We start from the raw sequence: 14761 nt of genomic DNA on the forward strand, positions 1-14761 counted from the left end.
GCCGACAGCGGTATGTATTGAGGTCCGAGGAGTTGCAATTTTCTCTCTTCAAATTACGTGAAGCGTCGAGCGCACCGATGGCTCAATGAGCCGTTTAATCCGCAAGATGTATAGTATGATACATGCACATACATTACTGGCCATTAAAATTGCTACACCATGAAGATGACGTGCTACAGACGCGAAATTTAACCGACAGGAAGAAGATGCTGTGATATGCAAATGATTAGCTTTTCAGAGCATTCACACAAGGTTGACGCCGGTGGCGACACCTACAACGTGCTGACATGGGGAAGTTTCCAACCGATTTCTCTTACACAAACAGCAGTTGACCGGTGTTGCCTGGTGTAACGTTGTTGTGATGGCTCGTGTAAGGAGGAGAAATGCGTACCATCACGTTTCCGACTTTTATAAAGGTCGGATTGTAGCCTATCGCGATCAAGGCTTATCGTATCGCGACGTTGCTGCTCGCGTTGGTCGAGATCCAATGACTGTTAGTAGAATATGGAATCGGTGGGTTCAGGAGGGTAATACGGAACGCCGCGCTGGGTCAAAACGGCCTCGTATCACTAGCGGTCGAGATGACAGGCATCTTATGCGCATGGCTGTAACGGATCGTGTAGCCACGTCTCGATCCCTGAGTCAACAAATAGGGACGTTTGCAAGACAACAACCATCTGCACGAACAGTTCGACGACGTTTGCAGCAAGATGGACTATCAGCTCGGAGACCATGGATGCGGCTACCCTTGACGCTGCATCACAGACAGGAGCGCCTGAGATTGTGTACTCAACGACGAAACTGGGTGCACGAACGGCAAAACGTCTTTTTTCGGATGAATCCAGGTTCTGTCTACAGCATCATGATGGTCGCATCCGTGTTTAGCGACATCGCGGTGAACGCACATTGGAAGCGTGTATTCCTCATCGCCATACTGGCGTATCACCCGGAGTGATGGTATGGGGTGCCATTAGTTACACGTCTCTGTCACCTCTTGTTCGCATTGACGACACTTTGAACAGTGGACGTTACATTTCAGATGTGTTACGACCCGTGGCTCTACCCTTCATTCGATCCCTGCGAAACCCTACATTTCAACAGGATAATGCACGACCGCATGTTGCAGGTCCTGTACGGACCTTTCTGGATACAGAGCATGTTCAACTGCTGCCCTGGCCAGCACATTCTCCACATATCTCACCAACTGAGAAAGTCTGCTCAATAGTGGCCGAGCAACTGGCTCGTCACAATACGCCCGGCACTACTCTTTATGAACTGTGGTATCGTGTTGAAGCTGCATGGGCAGCTGTACCTGTACACGCCATCCAAGCTCTGTTTGACTCAATGCCGAGGTGTATCACGGCCGTTATTACGGCCAGAGGTGGCTGTTCTGGGTACTGATTTCTCAGGATCTATGCACTCAAACTGCGAGAAAATGTAATCAAATGTCAGTTCTAGTATAATATGTATGTCCAATGAATACCCGTTTATCATCTGTATTTCTTCTTGGTCTAGAAATTTTAATGGCCAGTAGTGTAATTATACACCTACGTCGTGTTCAATTATGCAACATATATTATTCTCATGCATCACGTTTTTGGAGAAGGAAAATCCCTTCATAAAAATCGACATGGATTCCGCTAACGGAGATCATGCGAAACTCAGCTCGCTTTGTCCCTCCATGAAATCTACATCGATGTACAAATCAGCGCCCAGGTTGATGCCGTGTTCCTAGACTTCAGGAATGGCGCCTGACTTAACACTTCGCTCTTAACGGATCGAAATCGACAGACGTGAAGGTAATTTCCTGTGAACGGAACATACTGTGCTTTACAAAATACACTGCTCAAAACAACTGGGGGAACTTGACTTTGCGCATCTGCCATACTCCACTGAGACACAATAGAGGACTGGGTATGCTACTAAATTATACCTTTATCTTTCACGAATTAGTACACAACAAAATATCATCACATCCTAGTCCACTTACCTAACAAGAACTGGAATGTCCGACAGGTGTCGAAAACAAAGTGGAAACAATCATTGATCCCGTCATCCTGGGCGCTTTTCATCGGACTTTCAGGGCTTCAGTAACGTGTGTGTCCTCCGTTGCGTTTAGCACTGCCCGGCACCTGTGTGGCATGCATCATTTAAATCTATGCAGGTCACCCTGTGGCATCCGTCCCCATCCTTCAATTAGAATCCTTGAAAGTTCTTGGAGAGTCTGTTGTGGAACAGGACACCCGCTAACACGTCTGTCAAGTATATTACACTCGTACTCGATGGGGTTTAGATCGGGACTCACCGGTGAAAGTTCCCAGGGCATGTCATTTTGGCTTCCTGCACGTATTTACGACGAAACGGTGCAAAGTCATTAGGAATACGGCAAGCGAGGAGTGTGAAGCTACAACATTGCAAGTGCATTGTTACAGCAAGCAGATTCCCTCATCCTTGCCATGAAATAAAAAGAGTGCGGGTGCTTATTAACTGTTCTTGTTGATGGCCGCTTTGTAGTACTTTTAGCAAAAGTAGAGATCAGCGTGTTATTGCTGAATGCACAAATGCTTCATATAAAACTGCGGATGTCGTTTACCATCTACTCCCGAAAGATAACTATTGCGCAAAGGGTCTCACGCTGTAAAAAAACTAATCCTCTTAATGTGAATTATGCAATGATTTGTTGAGACGACTTCCTTCCCTAAGATTACAAACGGGACATACAAAATGAGCTTCTGGGGTCGCCTTTAAAAAGGATAATAAAGGAGTGACGTTTCGTCATCACAGAAGATTCCAAATTGGCATGGATATGCATGCAAGGTTGTCGCAAGCACCAGCGAGGCCAACGTACAGATAAATGCGATATTCATCCTCTTTAGAAACACGTTTCTAAGTATTACTTGTTTTGGAATTATTCGCGCACTGTTTTATAGCGTTTAAAAGCGTTTCATTCCTACAACGACAACAACAATAATACTATTCTAAAACAGATTTGCTTTTATTAATAGATAAGAGCAACACGAGACTGTAGATGTGAAACGACAAAAGTCACACTATACTTTGCAAGCTTAAACCTCGAAGAAAATTTTATTAGACTAGTCGACAAGCACAGACATTACTGCTCAAAAGGAACAGAAGATTAAAAGAGGAAACAACTACTGAGAAAAGAAACCTATCCTTTGAAAGGAATTAACAAGGTCCTGAAAGTCAAGTGTTCGAGGTACGTTGTGGAAGTAAACAGATGTGGTTCTTCTACATCTACATGAGTACTCCACACTGCACATTTAAGTGCCTGGCAGAGGGTTCATGGAATCACCTTAAAGCTGTTTCGCTACCGTTCCACTCTCGAACAGCGAGGGCAAAGACGAACACTTGAATCTTTTCGTGCGATATCCGATTTCTCTTATTTTATTACAGCGAACATTTTTCTCTGTGTACGAGGAGGCCAACAGCATATTTTCGCGATCGGAGGAGAAAGTTGTGAATTGAAATCTTATGACGAGATACAGCCGCAAAGAAAAACACCTTTGTTTTAATGATTGTCACCCCCGTTCACATACCGTGTACGTGACGCTCTGTCCCCTGCTTCGCGATAATACAAAATGAGCTGCCCTTCTTTGAACTCCGGCAAACCAATCTGATGCGTATTCCATGGCGTGCAGAAATACTCCAGAAGAGGACGGACAAGTGTTGCGTAGGCAGTCTCTGTAGTAGACTTGTTGCATCTTCTAAAAAATCAGTCATTGTTTCGCTTTCCCCACATCATTTATGTGATCGATCCAATTTAACCTATCCATAATTGATTTCCCTAAGTATTTAGTTGCATTTACAGCCCTTTAATTTGTGTGATTAATCGTGTAACGAAATTCTTTTGGTACTCATGTGATTGATTTCACACTTTTCATTATTTATATCAACTGAAATTATATGTTATAGTTTTCATGGGCGACATGTTTCTAAGTATAATGTAGTGACCAAAATAATAAAACAGTAGCTTCAAAGTTTCCCGAAATCGGCAAAAAGTGTTTTCTCTTTATGTAAGGCCATGAATCCTCATTAGAATTAGGCACCTGAATACACAATCTGAAATAGCAAACATAAAATTTGCCGTAAAGAAAAAGCTTTAGTGTGTTCCGTCGTCACCACCAAGAGCCACAGTGATTGATTATGAACGCAGTAAGATGTTTCAGCTCTTAATATGAAGTCTCTGAAGGTAGCTATTATGGTAGCATACGAGTGTTTATTTATTATAACTTCAGATTTAAGCGATGCTCAATAATGTGCGTCAACGCTTAAAACCATACAAATCAAAGTTGCATTAAACTCTCGCGGTAGAACAGTATTCCCACTGACGTCACACGCTTTAGCCAATATAATTGCGTACCTGATTATTTATAGTTCCCTTGGGGCATTCCATTACATCAATGTCCAGATTTACCAAGACCTCCGTTGTGACGTCTGCTGCATGAGAAGGAATTCAGGGCCGCCATAGTAAGCAGCAGTCACTCATGTTCCAACAGGACGTTCGACGTACTTCCTGACGAGAAGGCGAGTATGAAAAACGACAAGATCCGTACAGCTGTCAGCATTTATGTATTCCCACACCACCACAGAACCTTGGCAGCCTCTATTTCCTGGACATCTGGCAGGTACCATGGCGTCTCCACTCGTGAACACGGCCCTCACCTTGCGTCAGAGGAAATCAGGACTGATCAGTGAATCACACGTTTCGCCAGTGACGGAGTTGCCAGTTAACATGGGAATGGCAGAAATGAAGGCGACCTGCGAAATGTCGTGTAAGGCAGGGTACTCGAATAGGTGGTCTGGGTAGTAAGGCCCCTTCTCGTATCTGTTTCTTACAGTCTGTTCGGACTCAGCTACTCCAGTGGCTCTTCTGACTGTGATATAGTCCTGCTGTGCTCTGGCGATAGCCGTGCGACGCCGCAGGCAGATATGCCCAAATATCGGTCTTCGGGAGGGTTGTAATGCGTCGGCGAGCTTGTCCAACTCGCCTTCTGTACCGACCGGTTTCTCTGTAACGTTACCACATCTATGAATAAAAGGCGGAAAGACAATGGCATCTGCAGCAAAACGACGGGAAGTCCATCCTTCTTGGATCAAACGGAGTGTCCTTGCACTTGCACTGCATTAAGATGTCGCACTGCATATTATTGGTTGAATACAACACCCACTAACGACAACTGCAGTTCGAGTACCTAACCTCACTAGAGAACACTGGGACACCAATACTCACTTCCTTCAGAGAGGTCGCCTGATATTGCAGCCGTAACACAGCCGACAGATGGTAATTGACTTTAGTTGTTGCATACACTGAAAGCGAAGTTCTAGCTATGGGATGAGATCACAGGTATTGCCTGTATTACAATAGATTTAACGTACCGTAAAATGACATGTGTTCCCCTAATTCTTTTATGGAGTGTATCTAGAAGAAATAACAGTATTCGCAGATGGTGCGGTTGTCAACAAGAAGATAGCAACGGCAGAAGACACTAGCGATTTATAAGAGAACCTACAGAGGACTGATGAATTGTTCAAGGATTGGCAGTTGACCATGAACGTAACACATTGCGCGCACACAAGAAAAGAAATCGATTACTGTACAACTAAACCGCTGGTGACAACCTGCTGGAAGCACTATATGCGACAAAACATGTACGATTATGTCTCCACAGCGACCTTAAGCGGAATGACCACATAAAACAAATAGCACGACAAGCAGATGCTAGACAGAGATTCATACGAAGAATATTAAGGAAATATAACAAATCCACGAAAAAAGTGGCTTAAAAATCACTTGTTCGACCAATTCTTCAGTATTGCTCATGATTCTGGGACCGAGAGAGGCGTATCGTCACTGGGTAATTTAGTCGGCGCTAGAGCGTTACAGAGGTGCTCCACAAGCTCCAGTGGCAGACGCTTCAAGAGAAGCGTTGTGCATCACGGACAGGTTTGGTATTGCAATACCGAGAGAGTGCGTTCCAGAAAGAGTCGGACTACATATTAGTTCCTCCCACATATTTCTCGTGAGGTGACCACAACGAGAATATTTGAGAAGTTAGCAATAATGCAGAGGTCTATTAACTATCATTCTTCCACGTGCCATTTGCGATTGGAACAGAGAAGAGTTACTTCGGCGCAATTGTTGCACTCAACTTTAACCAAAGCGTTTACACTCAGGTGACAAGCAACGTGAGATACTTCCTAGTATCATCTCGGACCGACCTCAGCTGATTGTGCGCGAACGACCCCGTCGATTGTGTCCCATGAATGTTCGATGGGATTCATTTCGGAACCAAATCATTCGCTCGAGTTGTCCAGAACGTTCTTCAAACCATTCGCAAACAATTGTGGCCCCGTGACGTAAAAAATTGCTATCCAAAAAAGCTCCACCGTCGTTTGGCTGCAAATGGTCTCTAAGCAGCTAAACATACGATAGGCTAAGTTGAACCAGAGGACCTAGCACGCTCCATGTAAACATATCACACACCACTATGGAGTCTTACCAGCTTGCACAATGCCTTTTTGACGACTTCAGCACTTGGATTCGTGGGGTTTGCGCCACACTCTAACACTACCATCAGCTCTTATCAACTGAATTCGGGACTCATCTGACCAGGCCACATTTTCCAGTCGCCTACGGTGAACCAATATGGTCAAGAGTCCAGAAGAGGCGATGCAGGCGATGCCGTGCTGATATCAAAGGCACTCCCGTCATTCGTTTGCTGCCATATCCCAAATAACGCCAAATTTCGCCGCACTGTCAGAACAGATACGTTCGTCGTACGTCGCACATTGCTGTCTGCGGTTATTTCACGCAGTGTTGGTTGTCTGTTAGCACTGACAACAACGCCAACGCCGCTGCTCTCTGTCATTAACTGAAGGCCCTCGGCCACTGCGTTGTCCGTGGTGAGAAGTAATGCATGAAATTTGGTATTCTCGGCGCACTTTTCACACTGTGCATCTGGAAATGTTGAATTCTCTGACAGTTTCCGACTGGAATGTCTCAAGCGTCTACCTCCAACTACCAATCCGTACATAAAGTCTGTTAACGTCCTGCAGCCATAACCACGTCGGGAATCTTTTCAGACGAACCACTGGAGTCCAAATGACAGTCCTGCCAAATTAGAGTCATTTTATAGCTTGTGTACTCGACATTACCGCTATCTGTATATGTGCATATCGCTATCCCACGACTTTCGTCACCTCGGAGCATTTCCACACCGTCTGTGACCAGGTGCTGCCATTGCTTCTACAGGTTCATGACGAACATACTGTAGGCACACTCGTCTCGTAACATGACAACAGCGGTGGTCATAACACTGCGCGCACGAGTCCCCTTTGGCGAACATTCAATCGCAAAGGGAATGACTGGGATTATCGTCGCCATTTCAAGCTGCACGGTGTCTAATCGTCTGGAGACGGTGTTTGAGTGTCTCCTGAGGCCCCCAGGATCCCCAGCTAGACATAAAGTTGTGAGGCTCACCGCTGGCTGAGGGTAGGAGTTGTAGGCGGCGGCGTTGGGCTGCTGCGGCTGGGGCTGCTGCTGCTGGGGCTGCGGCTGCTGCGGCTGCGGACCCGCCGCCGGCCCGCTGCCGCCTCCGCCGCCGCCCCCGGGTTGGCCGGCCGCCTGAGGCGCGGGGTACCGCAGCGCGGGGTACTGGCTGCCGCCGGGCCAGCTGCCGCCCCCGCCGCCCGCGCCGCGGTAGCCGCCCCCCAGCGCCGGCTGCGGCTGCTGTTGCTGCGGCTGCTGGAGGCTGGCCACCGGCCCGCGGCCCCCAGCCTTGCCGTTACTGGCCCCGCCGTAGTTAGGTCGAGGCCCGTTGGTCCCCTGCAATCGCAAAAAGTCACACCCTTAACACACAGTACGAAACATTCCAAAATGAAGCAAAACGAGTCTCGAGGCTTAGTGTGCTTAATTCCAGAATCGTATATGGAAATATCCGGCCTTAAACATCACTCGTAAAAAAACCAATGCTTTGCGTATTAGCGACACAGTGCGGGCCAGATGACATACTTTGGAAGCCCGGACAAGACCATCTAGTGTGTCTATTACGGTGTCTGGTGTACTGGTTCTGAATGCGAGTCGTGTGCTTTTGGCATACAGTATTCTAGTCGTCGCGAAGTGTGCTGGGGCAGGGAACATATTTTGATGTCATTACGAGAGGCTGGATCATTTGTCAGCTACAGTCAACGCTAGACTGACTCAGAGCGTCTTTTGCGGCTGCGGAGAACGTTCGAGGAGGGAAGGAATGTTCAACGGAATCGCCAGGATCGACCACGTTATACAATGATTTTTTTCAAATGTCACGGGACAGGCACCTAATATCGCTTATGGCCTCCTCTGGCCCTGCAGTCTGCAGTGAAAGAGAGTGGAAGAGAGTGTGAAAGCCCCTGCTGCTTCGCTGCAAGCGGCTGACACCAAACAGTTCGTAGTGACATACCAGGTATGCTCGAAGGTGTGGCCATCGAGGGTGGCCATCTCAGTCCCTAGACTTCATGTTCCTGGAACCCAGGGGACGTGGGAGCGATGTGACCACGTGTTTATCATCTTGAAACACCGCAGAACCGTTAGGTTGTTAGAAGGTCAAAACTGGTTGGAGAAGGTCCCCGAGCCGCTCAAAATATTGCGGACCGCTCAAAGTCCCTTCCACAACAACTAGGGGGCTCATACCATACCAGGAAAACGCACCCCAGGTCATAAGACACATACCACGGCCTTGGACCACACCTTCTTGTCAGGGGGATCCATCGATTCATGCCACACACGGTGCCTCCCGTCGACGTGGCGCAGTTGAAATCGTGATTCGTCCGTCAACATCACGTTACGCCATTGCTCCAGTGTCCATCTCTGGTGACTGGCAACAAATGCAAGCCGCTGTGCCCACAGACCTTGGTTTAACAGTGAGACCTGTATGCAGCGCAGCTTCTCATATCCAATGGAACCTATGTTCCTACGGACTGTCCACTGGGAGGTTTTGCCTAGCGCGTCCTGTGCTGAAACGAGCCGTGATTTGTTGCCATGTTGCTCTTTCGTCATTACTCACGATGCGTCTCAGATGTCGCTGGTCAGGGTTATCGAGGATTGGTGGACGGCCTGTAGTTCATCTGTGTACTGTGAAAACCTCATTCAGCCATTACGACACACCCTGGACAAGGTTGAACGTGTGAAGCCGAATTTCTGCACCACTGCCGAAATCAAAATTCACAACCGGCGGGCACCGACCACCATACTCTCTTCGAACGAAGTCAGCTCACGACGATATTTCACGTTACAAGAGTCACTTGCACAACCACTTCTCAGAAGGTATCCTAACCAACTGCACCTGGCACTGGGGCGTTTGGTGCGCATACAACAAAATGGTTCAAATGGCTCTGAGCACTATGGGACTTAACATCTGTGGTCATCAGTCGCCTAGAACTTAGAACAAATTAAAGCTAACTAACCTAAGGACATCACACACATCCATGCCCGAGGCAAGATTCGAACCTGCGACCGTAGCGGTCGCGCGGTTCCAGACTGCAGCGCCTAGAACCGCTCGGCCACTCCGGCCGGCCGCATACAACACATCTGCGCCACCTGTGTCCCACTATCCTATGAAACTTACTACGTCAGTGTACAACTCAGTTCTAGAATTGTTACATTGCCTGAACAGCCCTACGACGGCCAACTAAAACTGTCAACAACTGTAGCAGCTGAGTACCGGGTGGCAACCTATGGATCACAGGTTTCTGAGTCCACGTATCATCGGTGTGATCTAGTGGACATGCGTAGTGCCGGCGCCTGCTATCGAAGCATCGCTGGCGACACCAATGAGACGGAAGTAGCGAGATGCGTCCACTCAAGTTCTCCGCGCCAACGGCGGCGGTCTGTCTTGAAATAGACGCCGGCTACGTTCCCGTCAACGTCTAGCCCACAGGGAGCAGAATATTTACTAGATCATGTACATCGTTTGGATTGTGAAAAGTTTGGGTCACCCATCACGGCGACGAACGTGAGAGGATGTCGCCTAAGGAGCAGTCTATTCTCTTCAGTAAATGTCAAAAACAACTGTTTGGATGACGCTGAGTTTCTCCAGTCTGACATGGTCGTTGAAACATTTCATAGTACTACGAGAAACGGGCCACCGTCACATTTTCCAAGTTGTCACATCAGAAGAAAGTAGCATCAAGCCACGAACCCCAACTAGTAACAGAAGGAAAATTAGCATTTAAGCTCCCTTCGACAAGGAATTCATTAGGGACGAGAGGATGTGGAAGTATATCGGCTGTTCCCTTTCACGACAGCCTTTCCTCGATTCTATTCGCCTTAAAGATTCTTGGAAATCACGGAAAACCCAAATCTGTGTGGCAACCTATGGATTAACTCTTCCGCCATTCAGACATGTGCAGAAAAGTTACGTTGTTCAGTTTGGAATAAAAAACCGTAAGATATCCTTCTGCTTTCTTTATATACGCTGTGGATACTCTGTGTCCATGGTGAGGAACATATTCATTCTCTTCACTAGGCCATAAAATACCTACAAATCAGTAGTTTGAACAACAATCTATTAATATTTTTAACGTCAAAACGCAATGGACATTTGCTTCCTTTCACTGTCGCAACTTTTTCTGATACTCGAATGTCAATAACAAATAACTTACACCTAAGCAATTCATGGCGCACATTCATAGCAACACCTGAACGCTCTTGTTTGCCGAGAAGCGTCCCACATTCACTTTTCCCGCGACCACATTAAAAACGTGTTTCGCCGGAATCTGTTGTCTTCGAATAAAATGGGCCGACATACGTCTTCTTAACAACGCAATGGAAATGTTCATGCTCGTAATTTAGTTCCAAATGAAGTCCTAAGAATCGCATCCTACATATTCTTCCACGTTACGTTTGCAGACACAAGGGCACCGCACAGACTTGTGCAAAATACACGGTTATACGTATTACTTTCACTGCAAGTCACATTTCCTAAAGTTAACCGGCAAACGGAACAAAATTTTGTCTTGTCCTTATCAGGCTACGGAGTTTAAACGTTGCTGTATGACTGCAATTTTTTATTACACTCTCCCATTCAGACGAAAGCGTTTATTTACACAGCCCAGAACGAAATGGTGCTGATTTCATTACTAAATGCAAGAAATATTATTAAATCACTATTTTTATTGCTGTACTCCCAGATGTGTTGCAGATTTGGCACCTTACAGCTAACCAATGCATGTTTAGCGCAGAACCCGCTCTAAACCACTGCTGCAGCAAATTTCTTTTAGTTGTGTTTTGCTTTGAAATGATATCACATATCTCAAGCAAGTCTATAATAAAAATATTTTAGAAATGACAAAATTTTTACACTTGGGCTGTTAATTAATGCATTTATTTATTTACGATCGCGATTTCGTTTATTGTAGCACTGGTAGGTAGTGGCTGTAACAGAAATTGCTAAACGACCATTTCAGTTTTAGAGAATGCTGTTACCAAAATTTTGTAAATTTGTGGGAGCCAGATCATTTTTATAAGTTATGCCACTTCCTACCTTACTAAAAAGTCTATTAACAAACATTTAATCCTCGTAAGGAGGCAACTTCCTTGTGTCAATAGTGTTTACACATTTCATGTTTGCAAGAGAACACGTTTCTCCGTTACTCCTAAAACTGGTCTTTTATAAAAGTGATAATAGATTCAACGATGACTATTATTGTATTCAATAAATACACTATTTTAAACTTGACACTTGCACATGCATTTCTCGCTTTCGGGACAATCATGTCAGCTGCTTATAGTCGTATATATCACATGCAGTCGGTACGTTGAGCACTTTGCCAACCATGCGAAACATAATAAATTAAATACATGTTAGTAAAGCAACAGCCGAGTTGGGACCATGACACTGTCCTTCGATAAATTCCTGGTTGTGGTACCCAACCTGAAGAAAATGATCGATAGTAAAGAGAACTAAAATTGAAGCCCCAACCTGAAGTAATACACTATTAGCACTTCTAGCGAATAAATATTATGTTAACTATTACAATTACATACTCGTGTCCAACTCCGGTTAAAACTGTTACCTTTCTGTGATCTACCGTTTTCGTCGTTTAGTTCAACAATACTTGAGGGTTGCTGAAGGGTTGTTTAAAACATTAACACTCGGGGTACTAAAAACCTCGGGACTTAATCATTTCCTAGCCGTAAATTTGTTGGCACTTCGAACATACTGCGTTTTTTTTTTATTTCCTTAGGCAGTCGCGCCCCTCTTTTTGTATTTAATTAATGAATTAGAAATTTGGAAGAATATGCATTATACGTATTTATAAAAATTTAAAATCTTACATACGACATGTGTATTGAGGAAACTGCTTGCTCTGGTCAGCGCGCGGCCGCCTGCCACAGGTGGGAGCGCGGCGCCGTCAACCTGTTGGTCTCAGCCGGCAGCCCCGCCACGGTCTATCCTGCGCATGCGTGAACTTGTGACGCCGAGCCCCAGCGCACGTCACAGAAGTTGCTGCGTCCTTCAATTACAGCGGAATTTTAGCGGCGCTCTTTGAACGAACACCAGCTCACCTACTGACCAACAGCCGCGATGCTACAGCGTCATGCCGCGTTGCGTTAACTTTTATGTCTTGTCCCCTGTCGGCTTTCAGAAACGATGCTCTTACCCCAAAAAATACCATATACTTCACTCCTCTTAACAGGGGCAAGGAATATGTACGTCGACGTTCTGTGACATCTGTCCCACACTAAGAAAATTGTTCTGCCTACAGCTACCTCTCAAACAACAGAGTTTAACTCTCCTATGATCGTATAATTATTTTACGGAAAATTTCCAGAAAGGCTGTATACTAGCGTGCGTTTTGGCCTTCGGACGCCATAAATAACGAGACGGACTTTTTCTCCGTGTAGAATAACTTGGGAAGGTTATTCACTTACCAGCCTTCAGTGTACAGGTAGGTTTCTTTTTTCAGCATTTGCTCGTAGCGCTCGCGCAAGTGTGCCGATTATACCAATGACCTGCGAGACCACTTAGTATCGAATTTATTTTGTTGATTAGTAGTTTAACTGGCAACCATTGTCCATTTTCTGGTGTAGGCGTCGCATTGGAGAAGGGATACCCACAGATACAACACGAACATGATAGAATAGAAGCAGCACAGGTGACGCGCCTGTGCTTGAATGAACACTACGGGGCGTGAACAAGCGAGTGACTAGTCGATCTCCTTTGACCGCGTTCCGCGGTTACAAACGGGAGCAAAGTCATAAGGTGACGTAGCGAGAAATTCATATTTACAGTGACAGCTTCGTAACACTTGTAAGAAAGTGAGAGTATTCCGCATTTAGGCTCTCATTGCAATGAAGTGTCTTGAGACAAGATTGAACACTTGGGTAAAGCCATTCCTAATGCACTAAGCTTAACAGTGCGCAGTATCATTCAGGGAAGGTAGCAGAAAATGACAGCGCTTCTCCAAGCCCATAAAGACACGAGGATCGCAAACGATCTTTATTCACTACGGAACTCATGGCTATTGGTGAGCTGTCTTTACAGCTAGAAACAGATTGAGACTACATTACCTTTCATGATCACATGACCCGTGACAGAGTCAAAGACTGAAACGTTGCCTCTTCCCAATGCTCTCCCTGCGTTTGCGTTCGACTCTTTTAAGGCACACGTTTCTCCCCTCATCCCGTCCTGCTCACCTACTACTCCACCACCTTCTCTCATCTCACCCAGGCCATCTCCTCCTCTCCTCTCCCTGTCCATCTCCTGCCCCCCTCTCCTCTCTCTCTCTCTCTCTCTCTCTCTCTCTCTCTCTCTCTCTCTCTCTCTCTCTCTCTCTCTGTGTGTGTGTGTGTGTGTGTGTGTGTGTGTGTGTGTGTGTGTGTGTCCTCTTGCTCCCTACCGCTATACCCCCCCTCTCTACCAATATGTTCGTTTCCTCCTCCTCTCCGTTGACCGTCTCTCCTTACCCATCTCGTCCTCTGTCTCTCCCTACCCATCTCAACTCCCCTCCTCCATCCATATCCTCCTGCCCCCTCCCCCTATCAATCCCCTCCTGCTCTCTCTCCATACAACCCCCCCCCCCCCCCCCCCCGCATCTATTCATCTCAACCTTCCTCTAACCGTGGCCATTGCACATGTAGTCCCTGCGCAGCAGGTCGATTACGCAGGCCAATGCCGATACGACTACTACTACTACTACTACTACTACTACTACAAACCAGTAGTGCAGGGCAGCATATACGGCAGGGGCTGAAAAAAATAAACGCGTTTTCGTCCATATCTCTAGTCCTATTGGAACTACGAGGTTATAATCGCCACAGTATTGATACTCGTGAAGTCTGCAGTTTGTGTGCCAAATCTGATTGAAATCTATCTACGAGTTTGGGAGAAGATCCAAGTAATACATACCTCAAATATTTTTGACAGTGTAATATGTCCTGAGTACAGGGCAGTCTTTTTCGTGAGATGCGAGTGGGGAAGGTGTTAACCTTAACTTAACGAGGCTGGGACAACCAAATACAAGAGCCCTCTAGCGCCCAAATGACAGACAGGAAAACATTACAGAGAATAATTAAAGTGGAAAAATTGAAAGTATGACAGGCATAAATGTATGTTCACGATAAATGGATATTAATCTGTTCAGACTGTGCCAATAGCTCACAGACAGCTGACAGGACTACAGCATGCACTTGATTTCTGCCAGCACACCATCCCTCATGGAAGAAACAGGGTAGCCGCATGCAGATTCCTAAGCTATGGTC

At 46.1% G+C, this 14761-nt stretch overlaps 1 protein-coding gene across 2 annotated transcripts in view; it reads right to left on the bottom strand.

Annotated features, from left to right (window-relative positions):
• Nucleotides 1-14761, bottom strand: part of LOC126356167 (protein alan shepard) — a 394981-nt gene that overhangs the window by 159391 nt on the left and 220829 nt on the right. For both annotated transcript variants that reach the window (XM_050006925.1, XM_050006924.1), the window contains exon 2: nucleotides 7502-7846. In XM_050006925.1, coding sequence (XP_049862882.1) covers nucleotides 7502-7846 — 345 coding nt within the window. The remainder of the gene's footprint in view (nucleotides 1-7501; nucleotides 7847-14761) is intronic.

Source organism: Schistocerca gregaria, chromosome 3 (genome assembly GCF_023897955.1).
Source record: "Schistocerca gregaria isolate iqSchGreg1 chromosome 3, iqSchGreg1.2, whole genome shotgun sequence".
Classification (NCBI taxonomy): domain Eukaryota; kingdom Metazoa; phylum Arthropoda; class Insecta; order Orthoptera; family Acrididae; genus Schistocerca; species Schistocerca gregaria.